The sequence below is a fragment of the Heptranchias perlo genome, chromosome 4 (genome assembly GCF_035084215.1).
Source record: "Heptranchias perlo isolate sHepPer1 chromosome 4, sHepPer1.hap1, whole genome shotgun sequence".
NCBI lineage: Eukaryota > Metazoa > Chordata > Chondrichthyes > Hexanchiformes > Hexanchidae > Heptranchias > Heptranchias perlo.
Genome location: NC_090328.1, coordinates 45,356,169 through 45,378,218, shown reverse-complemented (window position 1 = coordinate 45,378,218; position 22,050 = coordinate 45,356,169). Strand labels below are relative to the sequence as shown.

The 22,050-nt window shown below is 43.7% G+C and overlaps 1 protein-coding gene across 8 annotated transcripts in view; it reads left to right on the top strand.

The window, feature by feature from the left end:
- Positions 1-22,050, top strand: part of LOC137320893 (multiple C2 and transmembrane domain-containing protein 1-like) — a 603,286-nt gene that overhangs the window by 520,012 nt on the left and 61,224 nt on the right. For all 8 annotated transcript variants that reach the window (XM_067982848.1, XM_067982849.1, XM_067982856.1 and 5 more), the window contains one exon: positions 9,303-9,362. In XM_067982848.1, coding sequence (XP_067838949.1) covers positions 9,303-9,362 — 60 coding nt within the window. The remainder of the gene's footprint in view (positions 1-9,302; positions 9,363-22,050) is intronic.

Below are 22,050 nucleotides of genomic sequence, written 5' to 3'. Positions count from 1 at the left end.
AAGATAGATGGTACCTGTCATTTGCTGAAAATAACAGTCTACTGTCTGCACGGAGTCTGAACGGAGATCAGACATTGCACATGTAAAACACAGATGCAGGTCTCATCCCTATGTTTACACAATGTTAAAACATTGAATAAAGGTTGCGCACTACTAAATCCCACATCCTCCAATCTGCACGCCAGACCTCACCAATATGCCGATCTGAGTTGGCACCAGGCCTGCAAGAGTGCATGCATCAAGTTTCTCTGCTGATGCAATCGAGACCTTGGTGCAAGAGGTGGACAGAAGGAGAGACATCCTATATCCGCAGATGCTGGGGGGGCAGGGGCAAGAGGCCCTCCAGACATATATCCAAAAGGCAGCGGGAGGCAGGGGGGGACAAGGTTAATGCCAGACGCACAGCATCATGAAATGTATGCAACGCAGGAAGAAGTTCAATGCTTTGACATGAGTGGGCAAGGTTAGTGAGATCAACTGTCAAGTGCCGTCTCCTACCAACTGCATCATGAATTACAATCCCCATCACCCACATACAATAAACTCTTTCCATCAGTACTCAATTCTTCCATCCAGATGCTTCCTCTCACCCTTACACATCACCATTGTTTCAAGCCATGCACCCACAACTCACAGGCCACACAAACTAGCTATTCAACCATGACAGGCACATCACCCAGACACTCGTCCCACTTTCTTGCAGGAGAAGGTGGCACATATCGGGAGGCAGCAAGTGGCAGTGGCATTTAGCCCCTCGAGCCTGTTCCACCATTCACTGAGATGATGGTGGACCTGTGATCTAACTCCATATATCCGCCTTAGCCCCATATCCCTTAATACTCTTGGTTCACAGAAATCTATCAATCTCAGATTTAACATTCACAAGTGAGCTAGCATCAACTGCCGTTTGCAGAAGAGTGTTCCATCGCCAAATCCCCCACCATCAACATCCTGGGGGTCACCATTGACCAGAAACTTAACTGGACCAGCCACATAAATACTGAGGCTACAAGAGCAGGTCAGAGGCTGGGTATTCTGCGGTGAGTGACTCACCTCCTGACTCCCCAAAGCCTTTCCACCAACTACAAGGCACAAGTCAGGAGTGTGATGGAATACTCTTCACTTGCCTGGATGAGTGCAGCTCCAACAACACTCAAGAAGCTCGACACCATCCAGGACAAAGCAGCCTGCTTGATTGGCACCCCATCCACCACCCTAAACATTCACTCCCTTCACCACCGACGCACTGTGGCTGCAGTGTGTACCATCCACAGGATGCACTGCAGCAACTCGCCAAGGCTTCTTTAACAGCAACTCCCAAATCCGCGACATGGGAACAACACCGCCTGCACGTTCCCCTCCAAGTCACACACCATCCCGACTTGGAAATATATCGCCGTTCCTTCATCGTCGCTGGGTCAAAATCCTGGAACTCCCTTCCTAACAGCACTGTGGGAGAACCTTCACCACACGCACTGCAGCGGTTCAAGAAGGCAGCTCACCACCACCTTCTTAAGGGCAATTAGGGATGGGCAATAAATGCCGGCCTCGCCAGCGACGCCCACATCCCATGAACAAATTTTTTAAAAGTCTCCCACCTTTTGCTTGTAGAAGCATTTCCTAACTTCACTCCTGCAAGTCCTGGCTCTAAATGTTAGGCTATGTCCCCGCGTCCTAGTATTGAAGTCAAGGAGTCCTCCAAAAACAGTTACAAATGTCTCGGCAGCCAGAAGCAATAATCCAACCACTAACCTGTAAATCCTGCATGATCCCTTTAAATAGCGCAGGTGGGGGACTTCCAGGCGCTCTAAGACACGTTCAGATGGTCGAGATTAAGACTGTGCGTTGAGTTGAGCGTTAAGTCCAAAATAGTGTCTTTAAATCAGCGTTGCACACTGATTGAAGCCATTTTCTCCCTACTTTAGATGATTCCAACGTTCATTATCTGCGCCTGCGCAAACTCCTCTACCAAGATGGTGTCCGACGCATGTCACACTGGAAACATGCATGCGCATCCAAGACGCTGTCTTGGATGTCGGAGAAGCCGTGTAGCACCGAAACAACGTGCGCTACACGGCCCAATTTAGCGCCCACTGTGTTTTAAATGCACTCACTCACAGAACAACACCTACTCACATTTCTATAGTGCTCCTCACGTGCAGAGAGACATCTCAGAGCTCCGTAAAACGTGGTGGACAGTGAAAGGACGCAAGACGTTTAACTGTACAAATTAGCCTTTGTTTTTATTAACAAGTTTACATACTTACTTTAAAATTACATTTTATGCTAACCATATTGATTCTTTTTCTAAAGGCTTGAGTATTTAAAAACATTTTTGAATAGGATTAAGTCTTGATTGTTACTGTTGGCTGAGAAGAGCTTTTTGATTATATATAAATGATCTGAATGAATTCATGCATTCATAAATGATGCTGGTTATTTTCAAGAAGTCATTTATAACCTCCCTAATCAATTATTGTATAGCATGAAAATTAATTGGTGTTCTTCAACGTGATTTTGGAGTTACATCAATTATTTAAATGCTTCTCTACCAATGAAATGCCAATCATTTTATACCTTTTTGTATTTTCATGGGATTGGGTAGCATTGTAATTTAGAAAAGACTTCTCTTGCTTTTGGGAGCAAGATTTCAATCCAGCTGACATTTAATTTGAAAGGCTCCCCTTTCTCTTTATTAGCTATAAGTGTCAAAAGTGAAATTAGTTTGAACAGTTTTTTAGTTTTTCCTAAAAAATGTTAGGCTCTATTCTAACCCACTGTGCCTTGAAATAAAGAAAAAGGCGAAACATTTGGCATTCCTTTGGTTCACCATTGTGACAGACTTGGAGCGGGTTGCTGTCTGAAACCTGGACTGTTGCTTGGAATCTGGATCATACAGGGAAGCAATAGATGGATAATGGATGGAAGCAGTTGTTGCCATGACCATGGATTATGAGAAGTGTCAGCTGGATTGAAATCTTTATTGTTTTGCCGTTTATTGTGGCAGTAGAGATTTTATTGATGCAGAGGTTTATTAGATGTCAGCTTTGGTTTTGATTTTGATGATGGTATCATTTAAATATGAACGGTCAGTTGGCTATTTGATTATCTAGACAGTTAGTTTTAGGATTTAGGATAATTGGGTAATTAATGTTGCTGTACAGTATCCAGCCTAAAAGCGGATGGAGTCCCTGTGGTGTGTGGAGTGGTTCTGTGTTGGCGTCTGGTTGCACCTATAGGTGTTTTGCATCAGGAATCACAAGTGGACCAGCCAAGATATTATTCAAATGCAGTCTTACTAGTGATTGGGAGCTAGTCAGGATTATGAAAAAAATCTTCTGCAGTATTTATACATTCAGGGATGGGAGGAAACAAAAGGGATCTGTGTCTTTAAATAAACAACATTAAATGCAAATACTATTTGAAGATGAATCATGATTGATTTGTTACACACATTGCAATTTAATTAATTTAAAACCGTAGTGAGTCCAATATTTCTGTTATTCCCCAGTCTATAACCTGTCAGCACATCAGTAGGAAAGCAAAATCATAATTTCCATCATTACCTCATTACATTGACTGGTTTGAGGTGTAAATAGTTGCACAGTGGTATAGTATTTTTCAAGAGTGTAGGTTTTACATAATATGCAAATATGTGCAGATTGCAAATATTGAACTACTAGATGCTGCAAAAGAGCACATGCTGCTTCGTAAGCAAAGGATTAATCTTGCTGTGGGCTGTGAGAAAGGGTTTACTAATTGTAGTGTAAACCCAGATAATATGCTTTTCATTCCCTTTTATCAAAATACATCCCTGTACCACCTGTTACAAAGTACCCTTTTTGTGCAATTAAATTGGTGTCATTGATCTATTCTTATTTTAAGTCAATTAAACACCTGACATTGTTTTAGTAGAGGCTTGAGTTGTACAGAGATGTGTATAAGTTTGTCTAATGATGACATTCTGTGCAATTTAAGTCCTGCTGTAAAAATGAAGATTTGGACATTGACAGCTTCCTACTCTGTATTGAATAGACTGACAGACAGTCCTTTACCAACAGCAGTAAATGTTGTACAGGCAGATACACATTGGCCCCAAAACAGGGTATATTATGATGCCATGCAAATGAGGGAAAAACATCATACAACATATATCCCACCAATTGTTCCCTAGCAATTCTGGGCGCAAGAGATGCCTATGCACTCTTGATGTTCAGCGTTGCTAAGGGCTTTGAGTTGGGCATTTAACATTTTAGCAGGATGAGTGTTTGCTTTCAAGAACCTAGCCTTTAGAAAATGTTGCAGCATTTTTTAGTTTTTAAATGTAGTTCCCTCTTATCCCTGGGCCCACTTATGCTGCAGCACGATGCCACAGCAAATCACCAGCTCATCACCACAACCGTGCACCCCATTGGTGCCTGGCAGGAATGTGCATTGTGCGTGACTCTGGGATTAGTGGCCGGGTCAGGAGCGCATCCACAGTGGGATGGAAGTTCCACCCACCCCAGATGCACCCCAAAAGCCAGTTATTGGTAGAGATAATTATTTTCACTATTCAGCTAAATAGATGCACCAGCATCATGGATGTGCCCCTGACCCCATTGGAAATAATAGGATCAGGGACATTTTTCAACATTGAATGATGCTCTTTTCTATCCTCTGATTAGTGTTCCAGGGAATTAATCTTGTATTTTAAACTTGTTTCCAGCTTCCCTCTTTTTATTAGTGTTTCCCCTTTCCATTTTGTTTTATTTTCTCTTCCTTTCTTGAATAACCTTAAACCACTGACCGCTGAGAGAGTGGACATGCATTAGATTCCTAGGCCTCTCCCAAAGCCACTCTTGAATCAAATACTAGGACCTACATGCAGCAGAGCAGATTAACCTCAATTTATGATAGTCCCTCTGGGGAAACATTTCTACTTCCCCAACCCAATGGTTCACCTGAGACAGAAATATACCATGGAGGAGAGGAGGAAGGAACAGGGAATCACAGGTATGAATTGATATACTATCTCTGTGTGACGCTATGTATTTGAGGACTGATAATCTGTACCTTTGGGTCATCTTTTATTAAGAAACCTAGGTGAAAGACCAGCCTTTAGTTCCGATCACCGCCAAGATTGAAAATAAGAGAGGAGAGAAGAGAAGTTAAACCAGAAATAGTGATTAGCTGATACCAAGCTTGTTTTTTTAAAGTCAGTAGAAGAGAAGACTTTTACAGAATTACTTAGTAGTAGTGGCTACTCAGTCCGATGATTATAGGTTCAGGTGCTGTGGCTGCAGTTTTCTCCAATTTATTGGCACACTCAGTGCACAGCTGGGTCACTGAATAGAGCACCATTCTGGTGATGGAGCATTCCGACACAGGGAGAAAACAAAGTAACATGGTCCAGCTCACACCCCACAAAGAAAGAGCATGTGGCCTCGCTCATTTTAGATTTGGATCCCAGTTTAAAGAAGGGAAACTCATTGTTAAGGTTTCTGCTGCATCAAATGTTACATTTGTTGTAGTTTAACTTCATACGTCAATCAGCATGTCAGTGCGGTTTTTTTAAGCAGTCGGTCCCAGGGCCTGAGCATGCCAGAAAAGCCCTTAAGGAGATGATAACTCTTCTTTAATGTCATCTTTAAATCAAACAGAAATATGATTTGTCATCCAGACATGACATGAGAAGAGGAAAAGGCAGAAGGAAAAGTCATTCACTGTTTCCTCTCATGTACCTCCAAGCAGCCAGTTTCAGATCAGCTTTGGCGATAGCCAGGGAGAAGCTTGTCCTAAAGGGTTGTCATCTTTTGCCAAGTTCAAAACCGTCAGAAGGCCGGACTGAAGGCGGCATGACTTAAGAAAACAAACTGTTTAAAAATGGCATTAAGGAAAATGATTAGCTATTGTGTGGCTTCAACATTGAACTGACATAGTGATAAATTTATTCCAAATGCTGTCCTGCTCTCTCTCTCTCTCACATTCCCTCTCTCTCTCTCACACTCCCTCTCTCTCTCTTTATCTCTCTCTCTCTCTCTGGCATGATTTTGGCTTCCACTTGTCTGCCAGCTCTTTGTCTAGATGCTGCAAATTTAGATGCAGAGCCTTGGCTCCTTATTATTGCTTTAATTTTTATTATATATTTTCATTATTATAATTTTTATTACAAAACTGTATCCAGTTTTTCTCTAGGTTTCTATATGTATTAAATGGATTCAACTATTATTATTATTATATTTTGTATTGATTATTAGTTTTGACCCCAGTTCATATATTTATTTGAAGGCAGTATCTGTTACATGTTTTATATTTATTTATTTATTTTGATTCTATCACTCTGGCAATGATGCTGACTGACCATGAGTTAAATGAATTCTCTATGTCTCCTCATCAGCCGCACATTCAGAGTCTTCTTGTGATAGGGAATGTGATCCCAGTTATGGCTGGTTTCAATGCCACAAACTCAGCAATTGTAAACAATTTTACAACACCAAGTTATAGTCCAGCAATTTTATTTTAAATTCACAAGCTTTCGGAGATTTTCTCCTTCCTCAGGTAAATGTTTCAAGATCTCCTTGAAGCCTACGCATTTATACATATTGAATAATACATGGTGTTTACAGACTGCCCCTGCAACTGCCCGTTGCCAAGGCAATCACCGTGTTCAGACAGAGAGGTGTCATCTGCAGAACCCCCGAATACACATTCAACAAAAAAACAAACAGGGAAAAAAAACAGAGAGAGGCAGAAACATCCGGAAGGCAGAGAGAGCCAGCAAATGACCCATTATATTAAAAACAGATAACATTTGTTCGCTGGTGGGGTAACGTGTAGCGTGACATGAACCCAAGATCCCGGTTGAGGCCGTCCTCATGGGTGCGGAACTTGGCTATCAATTTCTGCTCGACGATTTTGCGTTGTCGTGTGTCTCGAAGGCCGCCTTGGAGTACGCTTACCCGAAGGTCGGTGGATGAATGTCCATGACTGCTGAAGTGTTCCCCGACTGGGAGGGAACCCTCCTGTTTGGCGATTGTTGCGCGGTGTCCGTTCATCCGTTGTCGCAGCGTCTGCATGGTCTCGCCAATGTACCATGCTCTGGGGCATCCTTTCCTGCAGGAGTTCCTCAATTGTAAACAATTTTACAACACCAAGTTATAGTCCAGCAATTTTATTTTAAATTCACAAGCTTTCGGAGGCTACCTCCGATGTGGAAATTGTTTCCACATCGTTCACCTGAGGAAGGAGGTAGCCTCCGAAAGCTTGTGAATTTAAAATAAAATTGCTGGACTATAACTTGGTGTTGTAAAATTGTTTACAATTGTCAACCCCAGTCCATCACCGGCATCTCCACATCATGACAAACTCAGCAGAGGGAGCACTCTTACCTGCATCAGAAAGTTGTAGTATCGAGTTTCACACCAGAGACATGAGTACATAGGTTGGGAATTTCCTGAATGCTTCTTCCACTTCTCTGGAAATGCAGCAGAAATCCCCTTATGCGCATAAACAAGGTTTCTGCCACCCTTCCATTTAAGGTACAGCAGCGGAGTGGGAGCAGCTACAAGGAAATTCCCATCATAATGTAGGTTTACGCTTCAGTTCAGTACTGAGGGAGTGCTGCACTGTTGGAGGTACTGTCTTTCAGATGAGATGTTAGACTGAGGCACTGTCTGCCCTCTCAGGTGGATGTAAAAGATTCTAAGCACTATTCAGAAAGGAGCAGGGGAGTTCTGGTGTCCTGGCTGATATTTATCCGTTAACCAACCTCACTAAAACAGATTATCTGGTCATTTATCTCATTGCTGTTTGTGGGACTTCGCTGTGTGTAAATTGGTTGCCTTTTTTCCCTACATTACAACAGTTGCTACAAAATCAAAAGTACTTAATTGGCTGTAAAGTGCTTTGGAATGTCCTGAGGTCATGAAAGACCTCATATATAAGTACAAATTCTTTCCCTTTCTATTTCTCTTTTAAGCAGCACGGCAGTTGCTCAAGAACTTCTTTCAAATCCAGCTCCAACCATTCCATGTATTGCATCATTCACAGCTCCCATTGTTAACTCCCAGGACTAGGTACTCCTCCCTTTGGTGGTAGCATTAAACTTCTTTCCACAGAAACTGTTTGAATTGGTCTGGTTTTCATCTTACCTAAAGCCACACAAGACCAGACTAAATCTGCTTAAAACAGGACAAAATCCTGGAAAACCGGACTTTCGCTGCCCAGTTTACATTAACATTTTTCTTTAAAAGACAGCCTGTTGGAAAAATGGACTATCAGGCTGAAAACCAGAGAAGTGATAATCCTATAGCCCTCCCAGCCCTATAAGTCTGGTGTGGAAGACCCAACTGAGAATAGGCAAGATTTTTTCTTAAAGTTGTTACTCTCATAGAAAATAAAATAAGAAAAAGCAATAAGGTAAAGTGGTCATTTTCCAATAGTATTTACAGTGTGTTACAAATAGTATCAATCATTGCATCCCCTTTGTTTGAGTTTTGACATCTGAAAACTTATGTTTAGAAAATAATTATTCTCGGTTTAGTAAAAATTTTGGAGTGATATATTTATAAATCTCTTCTGCACAGTATTTTTCAGTATATCAAAAGATCTGCTTCAGTATGAACACTGTGATTCCATAGAACCATGGTTATCAAACTTTTTGGAGTATCCGTTGGTCTGTAACTATCCTCAGATGAGTTAATCTTTTATAGTTTCCTAAACTGTGACTATTATTCTAGGACTGCCATATTTCATCTAAAAATTAATATGAATATGTTGTAAGCCATGCATGTGTACCAAGATGGTTAAAGTCATTTGGACTGATGTGGCACCCGTGATTTCCCACATAGTGAGTTCCTGAACCAACAAGCAGTTGGTGTGCTGAGCGAGGTACTTCCAATCCCCAGCCCCAGGAGGGAAGGAAATTGGAGGGAGAGTTACCTAGGCCACTCTGACACATCTGCCAGCAGCCAATTAGAGCAACACTGGGAGCGGGCTATATTTGTGGCATGGTGTTTGCAGGAAGAGGAGAGGAATAACAACTAAAGTTACTTCATTGCAAGTTTTTACAATGTCCAGCCACAGCTGCTGCAAAAACTTTTTCCAGTCTTACAGCAGCTCAGGCTGGACATTATGTCCCAGTTTTTCTATCTTTCATCTTTCTTTCACATCATCTTGCCAAGGCTCCTGGAGGGGAGTTTATATCTATTTCTAGTGCTATTTAGAAAGCATAACCTGAATATAATTCCAGTCACATAACAATATGGCGTTTCCTTTTCATTGCTGATGACCATTTCATATTCTCTCTTTCCTCTCAACAGCAAGAGTTAGAGGAGAGCTTGATAGCGTATGAGGACGATGAAGAAGACAGTGCTGAAAAGGTAATTATCTTTGGAACACTTCTGTTTTCCCTCAGGTACCGAGGACTGTTGTTTTTAGACCTGATGGAGTCTTGGAGACTGGAAAGAAGTAGTTGAAGAGTTTGAGTGCAGATAATTGGACAGAGCTGTTTATCATCCTAACAATTGTTAGTGTGTACATTGTGAAGGGGAAAAGTGAGCAATAAATCCTTTTCTCTGGCCCGTGACTGGGTCAAACATATTTTTTGTGTGTGTATGTTGGTGTGTGCGTGCGTGCGCATGCACATTAGGAAATAAGAGTAATTCAACATGTCTTGCATTTCATGGCTTTGTAAAGATAATAGCAATGACAGGCTTCTGAAGGACAAAATTGAGTTTTAGAAATGGTGCAGCAACTCCTGGTTGGCAAGAATATAAAGTAAATCCCTGAGTGAATCTGAGAAATTGAAGTAAGTTCAAACCTTTTAAAATGAAAAGCAATCAGCAGCAGTATGTATGAAATGTTGAATATAAGACTATTCAAATCGGCAATCATTTAAATTTCTATTTCAGTTGCTGCATTGTTTTCCTTTTTACATGTGATTCTTGATATTTATGTTAATTTATGTGAAATCCATTTTGCTGTAGATTTTGACACAGATTTTATTGCTCATAAAAGGTCAAAATTGGTTAATCATAATAATGTCGTACAATAGGAAAAACACAACTGAAGAATGTGCTGTGCTCAATGCACAGAATAAACTGGGCTTTATTAAATTTGGGTCCAGGAACAACTCTTATTCTTAGAATGATATTAATAAATTACAACAACCAATGACGAAAGTGACAAAAATATATGTAGAATAATGGGTAAATGGGGTTGGGATCGCAGTCACAATCACAAAGTCCAGGTCATTTTGTAAATCTCAAGCGTGAATAGTTTTGCATGTCATACAAACATCTGTTAATGTTTTATTTCCTAGTGCTTACTCTTACCATTTGCATTTTTATATTTATATATATAGATATATTTGATTTTTTTTAATAAAGTATTTATCTATGAGACACTGTGTGATTCTAGGATGTCTTCCTTTTTGCTGGCAAGAGCTCCTATTCAGAAATGTGTTTGCCCTTGCATTCCTATGAAAATATAAAGAAAATGTGGGAGGTGTATATTGCAGGTGCTACACTGTCTTTTGGCAGGATGTTAACATGTTCCAATAGTTTGAGTAACTTGTAGTAGTGTCTATTGTTGAAGTAATTCACAATATAACAATGTATAGAAGTACTGGCAAATAATTTTGATGAGTGCATGTTACAAGCTTTCACAACATTGCAAACAATGAGGAGAAATTGTTTCCCGTTGCCTAGCACCGGTTTTAGGACACTGATGCCAAAGTTAGCAAAAACTGGGCACAAAATTGGCAAAATCCACACATGCTCCACTCAGTTTTTCTGGGTTTACTGCGGTCTAACCAGCGTTCCTTAATCTTAAGTTTTTTTTTAACTTACCTAACGTGGAGCCAGAAGGGAGTAGGAGTGCTGGTTGCACAGCAATACTGCAGGCCTCTGCAAGCTCACGCTCATGCCCTTCTCTCATTTGTCTCTTCCCCCCCACCCCCCACCCCGGTCCAGGATTTAGCTGTGTGCCAGCTCCTCATCCGAGCCACCAAATTTTGCAGGCCCCTGACCAGCATACTGTATCAGGACGCCCAATTAATGTAGATGAGGTCCAAGGCCCAATTTCCCACTAATTTTGGGCCTTCATCTTCAGGCATGCATTGCAGGCACACTGTCCACTTCGCACTGATTTCCGGCATGAGACTAATTTCCCAGCTAATATAACTAATGCTAGGACATTACAAAGATATTCTTTACAGTGATTTATCAGTATATTCTCTTTCCTGTCAATAAGAATAAATTCAGTGATCCCACGTTTGCAGAAAGGAGCCTCACTCCAAGTTGGCAATGGAGGAGCTGATCTTCCTCTCTCGGTGCTGTATGGGAACAATTAGCACGTACGCATCGGAAATATTCTCTGCTAGGATCAGCAGCTGAATGCCCCAACTTGCTCTTGGTTTTAGTTTAAATAAAAGAGGCGCCATGTGAGCACACTTGGGGACACACCTTTGGCTGCAGCGATGAAGACAGGAGAAAGACTGGTCTTAAAGGCACCAGCAGTTATAAAGGGTTATGCACAGTTAATGCCCCATTCGAGAACCAGAGGATTATATTTTACAGGTAATGCACCTTCTGATGAGGAACAGTAAGTTTTAAAATAAGATGCGCCAGCCAAAAGCTGTGATTTGCATATTGGTGGTCTTTACATTTATGTAAAGGTTTCATCCCCTGTGAATGAATACGTGCTGTTGTGCCTTGGCTGGGATGGCAGCAATACCCCAAGCAGCAGTCTGCATGTCCCTACAGTCTGATTCGGAGAAGGCTAGTAAGGGTGCCATTGTGGTACCAAGTAGTAGGTGGAGGAACAAGGATATCATAGGGGTGATTTTAAACTCCAAGAACGGGTGGGTTGGGGGTGGGTGGGAGTTGAAAATAGTTGTTTTTTGGGTCGCGACTGCAACCCGGCTTCACTTCCGGGTTTAACGTCGGCGTGTAAAAGTACAGGCTTCCCACTGGGAATGCAAAGTCCGAACATTTTGCAGTTGCGACCCAAAAAAACAACTATTTTCAACTCCCACCCGCCCGCAACCCACCCGCTCTTGGGGTTTGAAATCATCCCCTATGTGTGGGTATGAAGAATGATGATGCAGGAAGAGGAGGAGGATGCTGGATTGACTCTAATCCAGGTGGCTAGGAGCATGTGTACAGTTGGGAGGAGGGATTTCCTATTCTATGATAAGGAAACAAATGTTTGTGGCTCAGGAGATGGTCGAGCAAATGACTCCAGAAGCAGTCAAGGTTACTTGTGGTTGTTTCCCCTTGACTGCCTCGAAAGGAAGGTGGCATCACACAGCCTTCATCCCTAAGTGCAACAGCATTCCGCAACACGTACTGAAGCAGCAAATGCATTTTTAAATTTAAAAAGCCAAAAATAAAAACATTTCTTGGCAATACAGTACCAGACTGCCTAAATAGCAGCTCTGGTATCAGTAGCACCAAGTTTTTCTGGGAGACATTTGCCTCCAAACTACACCCAGGTGCTATTGGATGAAGTTTTTTCAGAGGCCTCTGATACTCATTTGAAAGTTACATTGGTGCGCCCTCTCCAGGCACGGTCAGGTTCAGACACTAGGGGGTAAATTTTAACCACCAAGAACAGGCAGGTGGGGAGCAAAAATCCTCCCTTTTCAGATTGGGATTGCATCCTGGCTCCAAAACGCCTACTTCTGGGTTTAACTCAGGCAGGTTTTATTTTATTCATTCATGGGATGTGGGCGTCGCTGGCAAGGCCAGCATTTATTGCCCATCCCTAATTGCCCTTGAGAAGTTGGTGGTGAGCCACCTTCTTGAACCATTGTAGTCTGTGTGGTGAAGGTTCTCCCACAGTCCTGTTAGGTAGGGAGTTCCAGCATTTTGACCCAGCGATGATGAAGGAATGGCGATATATTCCCATGTCAGGATGGTGTGTGACTTGGAGGGGAACGTGCAGATGGTGTTGTTCCCATGTGCCTGCTGCCCTTGTCCTTCTAGGTGGTAGAGGTTGCGGATTTGGGAAGTGCTGTCAAAGAAGCCTTGGTGAGTTGCTGCAGTGCATCCTGTAGATGGTACACACTGTAGCCACGGTGTGCCGGTGGTGAAGAGAGTGAATGTTTAGGGGGTGCCAGTCAAGCAGGCTGCTTTGTCCTGGATGGTGTTGAGCTTCTTGAGTGTTGTTGGAGCTGCACTCATCCAGGCAAGTGGAGAGTATTCCATCACACTCCTGACTTGTGCCTTGTAGATGGTGGAAAGGGTTTGGGGAGTCAGGTGGTGAGTCACTCACTGCCGAATACCCAGCCTCTGACCTGCTCTTGTAGCCACAGTATTTATGTGGCTGGTCCAGTTAAGTTTCTGGTCAATGGTGACCCCCGGGATGTTGATGGTGGGGAATTCGGTGATGGTAATACCGATGGATGTCAAAGGGAGGTGGTTAGACTCTCTCTTGTTGGAGATGATCATTGCCTGGCACTTGTCTGGTGCAAATGTTGCTTGCCACTTATCAGCCCAAGCCTGGATGTTGTCCAGGTCGTGCTGCACGTGGGCACGGACTGCTTCATTTTCTGAAGGGTTGCGAATGGAACTGAACACTGTGCAATCATCAGTGAACATCCCCATTTCTGACCTTATGGTGGAAGGAAGGTCATTGATGAAGCAGCTGAAGATGGTTGGGCCTAGAACACTGCCCTGAGGAACTCCTGCAGCAATGTCCTGGGGCTTCCAACAACCACTACCATCTTCCTTTGTGCTAGGTATGACTCCAGCCACTGGAGAGTTTTCCCCCTGATTCCCATTGACTTCAATTTTACTAGGGCTCCTTGGTGCCACACTCGGTCAAATGCTGCCTTGATGTCAAGGGCAGTCACTCTGGAATTGAGCTCTTTTGTCCATGTTTGGACCAAGGCTGTAATGAGGTCTGGAGCCAAGTGGTCCTGGCAGAACCCAAACTGAGCATCGGTGAGCAGGTTATTGGTGAGTAAGTGCCGCTTGATAGCACTGTCAACGACACCTTCCATCACTTTGCTGATGATTGAGAGTAGACTGATGGGGCGGTAATTGGCTGGATTGGATTTGTCCTGTATTTTGTGGACAGGACATACCTGGGCAATTTTCCACATTGTCAGGTAGATGCCAATGTTGTAGCTGTACTGGAACAGCTTGGCTAGAGGCGCGGCTAGTTCTGGAGCACAAGTCTTCAGCACGACAGCTGGGATGTTGTCAGGGCCCATAGCCTTTGCTGTATCCAGTGCACTCAGCCTTTCCTTGATATCATGTGGAGTGAATCGAATTGGCTGAACACTGACTTCTGTGATGGTGGGGATCTCGGGAGGAGGCCGAGATGGATCATCCACTCGGCATTTCTGGTTGAAGGTGGTTGCAAACGCTTCAGCCTTGTCTTTTGCACTCAAATGCTGGACTCTGCCACCATTGAGGATGGGGATGTTCACGGAGCCTCCTCCTCCCGTTAGTTGTCTCACTGTCCACCACCTTTCACAACTGGATGTGGCAGGACTGCAGAGCTTTGATCTGATCCGGTGGTTGTGGGATGGCTTAGCTCTGTCTATAACATGCTGCTTCCACTGTTTGGCATGCATGTAATCCTGAGTTGTAGCTTCACCAGGTTGGCACCTCATTTTTAGGAACGCCTGATGCTGCTCCTGGCATGCTCTTCTACACTCCTCATTGAAGTAGGGTTAATCTTCCGGCTTGATGGTAATGGTAGAGTGAGGAATATGCCGGGCCATGAGGTTACAGATTGTGCTGGAATACAATTCTGCTGCTGCTGATGGCCCACAGCGCCTCATGGATGCCCAGTGTTGAGCTGGTAGATCTGTTCTGAATCTATCCTATTTAGCACAGTGGTAGTGCCACACAACACAATGGACGGTGTCCTTAGTGTGAAGATGGGATTTTGTCTCCACGAGGACTGTACTGTGTCACTCCCACCACTACTGTCATGGATGGATGCATCTGCAACAGGTAGATTGGTGAGGACGAGGTCAAGTAGGTTTTTCCCTCGTGTTGGTTCTCCCACCACCTGCCGCAGGCCCAGTCTGGCAGCTACTTCCTTTAGAACGCGGCCAGCTCGGTCAGTTGTGGTATACCAAGCCACTTTTGGTGATGGACACTGAAGTCCCCCTCCCGGAGTACATTCTGAGCCCTTGCTACCCTCAGTGCTTCACTGTGGTGCTCAACATGGAGGAGTACTGATTCATCAGCTGAGGGAGGGCAGTAGGTGGTAATCAGCAGGAGGTTTCCTTGCCCATGTTTGACCTGATGCCACGTGACTTCATGGCGTCCGGAGTCAATGTTGAGGACTCCCAGGACCACTCCCTCCTGACTGTATACCACCTCTGGGTCAGGACATACCCAGGGATTGTGATGGAAGAGTCTGGGACGTTGGCTGAAAGTATGATTCTGTGAGTATGGCTAAGTCATGCTGTTGCTTGACTAGCCTGTGGCACAGCTCTCCCAAATTTGGCACAAGTCCCCAGATGTTAGTGAGGAGGACTTTGCAGGCTGGACTGGGCTTGGTTTGCCTTTGTCGTGTTCGGTGCCCAGTGGTCCGATGCCGGGTGGTCCGTTCGGTTTTATTCTTATGTCTTTTTGTTGTGGGATTGTACTACTGGATGGCTTGCTACACCATTTCAGAGGGCAGTTAAGAATCAACCACATTGCTGTGGGTCTGGATTCACATATAGGCCAGACCGGGTAAGGACGGCAGGTTTCCTTCCCTAAAGGTCTATGTGAGGAGAGCAGATAGCAGGAAGATTCTCCTCCCCTCCCCTCCCCTCCCTCCCTCCCCCATTTAAAGCCGACAGGCCGATACTTAAAAGGGCAATGTAGCTCATTGAGATACTTGAGGTACTTAATATTTAACCTCACCTGTTCGGTTTTTCCATCGCCTCTGATTTACATCAGGTGAAAGCAGGTGGGAAGGGCTGGATCCAGGAGGTGAGTGCCTTTAAAGAAGTGCTTTATCCAGGCCCAACAAGCTCACCTAACCAGCAGGAGCTCCCTCCCCCCGATTGGCCAACACCCCCCACCCCGATGGTGGACCCCTCTCCCCAGAGGGTGGACCCCCTCCCCCCAGTGGTGAAACCCCTGATGGTGAACCACCACCACCCCCCCCCCCCCGCGGATGGTATACCCCCACCTAGCTCCGACTCTTCACCCAATCTCCAGTGACCTCCGATCTTCTTCCCGGCCTCCCAATTTGCTCCTCTGCCCCCGATCTGTTCTTCTGCCCCCCAATCTGCTCCTCGGCCCCCCGACCATCACCCCGGTCCATGATCCCTCCCTCCCTTCCACCAATCCCTGGCTTCCTGTCCGACAGCCAGGCAGCCTGTCAATCAGACTGGCTGCTGGGCGCAAAACCCAGAAGTGCAATTGATTGGCCTGATTAAGGTCACGATCTGCCGCCCACTCACCTTCTGGGTTTCGCACCTGGAAATCTTACCCCCTTTCCCTTCCCAGCTCCACGTTAAAATTTACCCCCAGAAACGCCATAGAGGAAGTTAGTGTGCAGTGCTGTTCAGGAGCATCCATTTTTTCTCTGCATTGCACCCATTTTGAGGCACTATTTGGGAGCAGGGCAGCAGAAAATCGGACCTAAAATTATAATACTGTAGTGCCAATTTTCTGGCCCGTTAAGCAAGGATCCCCAATGGGAGTATGGGATTGTAAATTTTCCCTGTATTATAGAGCGATATGAAGGCTGTAATCCAATTGAAGGCTTCAGATGTCATAGATTGCAAAGCTCAAACAGTTTGCAACAAATTCTGAACCACAAATTAAATTACAGCTTTGGAATCACTGAAGAATGCATCATTTTTTTAATAATATGCACTCTGAATTTCATGGGGTATTTTTTTTCCGACCTTTACTTAGTGACAGGAGCATTCAGTTCTGAGGCTGATGACCGGTATGCTCCATGATATTGTTGCACAAGGATATTCATTGAAGAATTAATGTTTTTGTTCTGTAAGATGATCAAGAAATAATTTGCAGTTGAATACCTGGAAGTAACATGGCAGGTGTCTATTAGAATGTTATATTCAAGAGCATATTGGATGCAAGTATCCAACAGGCAAACATTAATGGACCTGTTGCTGTTGGTACAGATGAAAAAGTATAGCTTTTTTATCCACCATGGGAGCAAGTTTAATATATAAGTATTTAAATATCCACAGGCATCTATTTTGCATTATGGAAGCTATTTTACTTTCCCGTAACTGGCACTCAGTAATAGTTGAGGCTGCATGAACAGTACATGTAGAGGGATTTTTAGTATAGTGAGGTTTATTCTGTTTTTAAGTACTTAAAAGTCATATCAAATGTCAAATCATCCCACCAAGAAGACTTTGAATCACCCTATGAGGAGCATAGGCACCAACAGGAAAAGCAGAGGTGCAGGGATGTTATGCATCCCCAATCTGAGATGACTGCCCTTGTATCACCCAGGGACATGGTAGGCTTATTACATAGAAAGATAGAAAACAGGAGCAAGAGTAGGCCATTCGGCCCTTCGGGCCTGCTCCGCCATTCAAAAAGATCATGGCTGATCGTCTAACTCAGTACCCTGTTCCCGCTTTTTCCCCATATCCCTTGATCCCTTTAGTATTAAGAAATATATCTATCTCCTTCTTGAATACATCTAATGACTTGGCCTCCACTGCCTTTTGTGGTAGAGAATTCCACAGGTTCACCACCCTCTGAGTGAAGAAATATCTCCTCATCTCGGTTCTAAATGGCATACCCCGTATCCTGAGACTGTGACCCCTGGTGCCGGACTCCCCAGCCATCGGGAACATCCTCCCTGCATCTAGTCTGTCTAGTCCTGTTAGAATTTTATATGTTTCGATGAGATCACCTCTCATTCTTCTAAACTCTAGTGAATATAGGCCTAATCGACCCAATCTCTCCTCATACGTCAGTCCTGCCAGCCCAGGAATCAGTCTGGTAAACCTTTGTTGCACCCCCTCCATGGCAAGGACATCCTTCCTCAGATAAGGAGACCAAAACTGCACACAATACTCCAGATGTGGTCTCACCAAGGCCCTGTACAACTTCAGTAAGATATCCCTTCTCCTGTACTCACATCCTCTTGCAATGAAGACCAACATACCATTCGCCTTCCTAACTGCTTGCTGCACCTGAATGATCGCTTCCAGCGACTGGTGTACAAGGACACCCAGGTTTCATTGCACCTCCCCTTTTCCCAATCTATCACCATTCAGATAATAATCTGCCCTTCTGTTTTTACAACCAAAGTGGATAACCTCACATTTATCCACATTATACTGCATCTACCATAATCTTGCCCACTCACTCAACATCTCTAAATCACATTGGAGCCTCTTTGCATCCTCCTCACAGCTCACATTTCACCCCAGCTTTGTGTCGTCTGCAAACTTGGAAATGTCACATTTAGTTCCCTCATCTAAATCAGTGATATTTATTGTGAATAGCTGGATCCCAAGCACTGATCCCTGCGGTACCCCACTAGTCACTGCCTGCCACCTGAAAAAAGACCTGTTTATTCCTACTCTCTGTTTCCTGTCTGTCAACCAATTCTCAATCCACGTCAGGATATTCCCCCCAATCCCATGTGCTTTAATTTTGCACACTAACCTCTTGTGTGGGACCTTATCAAAAGCCTTCTGAAAATCCAAATACACCACATCCACTGGTTCTCCCCTATCTATTCTACTAGTTACATCCTCAAAAAACTCCAATAGATTTTTTAAGCATGATTTCCCTTTCATAAACCCACGCTGACTTTGTCTAATCCCGTTAATGCTCTCCAAGTGTTCTGTTATCACATCTTTTATAGTGGACTCTAGCATTTTCCCCACTACTGATGTTAGGCTAACTGGTCTGTAATTCCCTGTTTTTTCTCTCCCTCCTTTTTTAAATCGTGGGGTTACATTTGCCACCCTCCAATCTGTAGGAACTGTTCCAGAGTCTATTGAATTTTGGAAGATGATCACCAATGCATCCACTTATTGCTGGAAGTTGCCAGCTAGTGGCTCGCTTGTCTGTGTTTGCAGTCGAATCAGCGATGCAAATTTCCCATGCTCAGCAGAGCTATTGATCCATGGTTCCCCAGAGTGCAGGAAATTTGAATCTACTAATAACTCCTTTACAGTCCACCTGAGTCCTGCTTCCCCATTGTTTCATGAGAGCTGCTTAGGCATTGGTAAAATGAGCATTATTATCCTGCCCAATCCCACCAGTAGCACATCATGGAAAGGAAAAAATCAGATTCTGGATGGATATTTCTGCCTTTGCACCCCCTTCAAAACCTGTGTGCACCTTACCCAAATGGTAGTGGTAGCTCCTTCATCCCGGGAACTGGAACAAGCTAAAGTTATTTTAGCTGTCATTTTGGCTTTTCAACCACTACTAGCAGGCAGGAAATCAGGTTACTGCAGCACTGGTGACACCTTTTTTGCTACCTCTAACAAGAAGACCACACCCACACAATCTTACGCTGCTTTTAGATTTGTCTTCAAGCATTGGTTCCCTGGTTAGCACAGGTCTGGTGCAGCCAGCGGCACCCTCAAGATAAATTTGCCAGATTCTTTAAGATAACTGACCTGGGGAGATCCGTGTTTTATTGCATCTTCCGAACTGCATGGAGCCACTATATGAACCATTCTGGCAGCAGCAGCACGTTGTGCTAGTGATGTTATGATGCCTGCCCACAGTTACCTCTCTGTAATGACATCACAACTTTGTTTGCGCATTCTGGCCAAAATGTCACGGCTAGTCTGTGCAGCTATTTTAGAGGATGGCTGGCTGCACTTCCCACAACAAAATGCACAGTTAACTTGTTTTCCCAAGACCCATACTGCAATATGGAACACAAAAAGAAAATCTACCTGTAAACCATATGAAATACACATTATTATACATTATCATACTCAAGGTTCTATCTAGAACTATAATTGAAAGGCATTTATTCGGACTGAAGACAGATTAAAAGTAGGTACCAAAGAAACTCACAATGTGGTATTTGGATATATTCCTCCCCTACATTTTGGTCCTTTCTTCTTCCTGTACACCATTTCAATGCTAAGATGCCTGGCAGTTTGCTCCCAGGTTTCTGTAATTGCGAGTCTCCAGATGCGCCATCTGCCAATTTCAAACCCCCCCCCCCGCTCCCCCCACTTTTCAAGGTGAGACATTTAGCCCTGCTCCATGCCTTCTCCTCCCATGTTGGTTGAGATGGGAAAGTCATCTTGCAGGGGAAATTGCAGACATGAATGCACATCCTACCTCTCAGCAGCACAGCATATCAGAGCAATTTGCTTGTCGGTTCCACTGTGAAGCCAAAAGCAAATTGTAGTTAAGGTAAACAAAATCGAGCTTTTCTGGAGCACTGATTCACACTGAATAAGATGGACACAAGTGGCAACTTCCTCCTTTTCCTTGCTTCCTAACAGCAGCACAATTCACAAACCCTCTGTTAATTGAGTAACTTTTTATTTGTGGTATTAATATTAATGAAACTGTTAACATGTACATGGAGGACCTGCAGGGTATGTGGAACATGCAGTAGGGAAGTTGGGAATGGATTTATAAAGGTAGTGTTTATTCACTATGATCGAAAGCAGTGGTCAGATTAAAGGATTTCATATTTGCTGCACATGACTCTAGAGGGATTCTTTTCCCTTTTTACAGGCATTATTTTTTCTTGTAGGTTCACAATAAATTGAAGTTCGCTGTGCAACAAATTTGTCTGTTCTAGTGCTAGCAGGTAGAAACTCTTTTTCATTACTCCTCTGTTTGTTCACGCTGAAAAATATTAAGGTCAGGTCAGAGGCTTTTTAAAAGATGAAAGTAAAAGATTAATAAATGTGCCAAAGCCTCATTCTAATTGAAGCTGAAGCATATGCTGCAAGTATGTGAAATATGTCCCAGATGTTTAACCTCGGTCTGTGCCTCTGCTCTCCCTGTGCAGCACAAGGCACCCATTAGTCGTGTAACCTTTGTACTCAGGGGTAAATGGGGTATTACATGGCACAAAACTCACACACCTGTTTTCCATTCAATAAGGACCCCTCACGGGCGTCACATAAGCCCCTGCATGTGTTTTCACTTAGCAGATTATTGGCTGATTGTGAAAAGTGTCTTTCTTGGAGCCAATGTAGATATTAGTCACTTAGTCACAATGAAAGGGCAAGTCAGCGGTTAATTGATGAGAGCTGAGTCCGTAAACTGTAGCAGGTAACTGAAAAAGAGGCCTTCTGTTTTCAGAGTTGTGCACAGGCTTTAGATTAGTCTGAATTTATAGCTGTTAAAATGAAAAGCCCTGCTCAGCTTAGTGGTGGCAGAAAATATATAATAGAATTAATGGGTTTAATTATTATTAAACACTTTAAAAAAAGTTTTGCTACCCAATTGCATTATGATTACATTGTTTTGGATATATTATATATAAGAGGTGCATTATAATACATTAGTTCTATACAGCGTATAATGTAATATGTGGCATGCCATATAGAAACATTGGTGGTTAGATGAGCCTGGCAGTTGCACTGGTCTTTGGTGGATTTCTGTTCTGGCTGGGCTGGCTCCTTGGTCCCTTGTTTTTGTTGTGTTTTATTTGGTTTTTTTTCCCTTTTCACTCTATATTGCATTCTTGTAATTATCAGTTGGGTAAACCTTGGGCCTTTGACTGGATGATGCGTTGGTGTGGTTGTTTGCTGTTGCCAGTAGCCCAGGAACCTGTTGTTAAAAAAGGTTTCACCTGTTTTATCTTCAAGGAGCATATAAATTGTTAGATTGGGCCATCTTCCACACCTTTGGACCCACATTGCACACCTGGGGAAGCCTGTCTGTTACCACTTCAGTAGAATGCACTCTCAGGCTTCAAGCAGAAGAAAACCCAAAATGTTTCCAACATGACTCTCAAGGAGTTTCTGTGGGTGCCCCAGGAGGCAGTGTGCCAAGTTGGGCTGGGTAGGGAGCCAGTTTATCTTTTTAATTCCCCATAGCAAGTTTTCCTAAAAGGATTGGTCACATCTAGGAGCTGCATGGGATTGTACCTTCTGTCCAGCACCTGGGT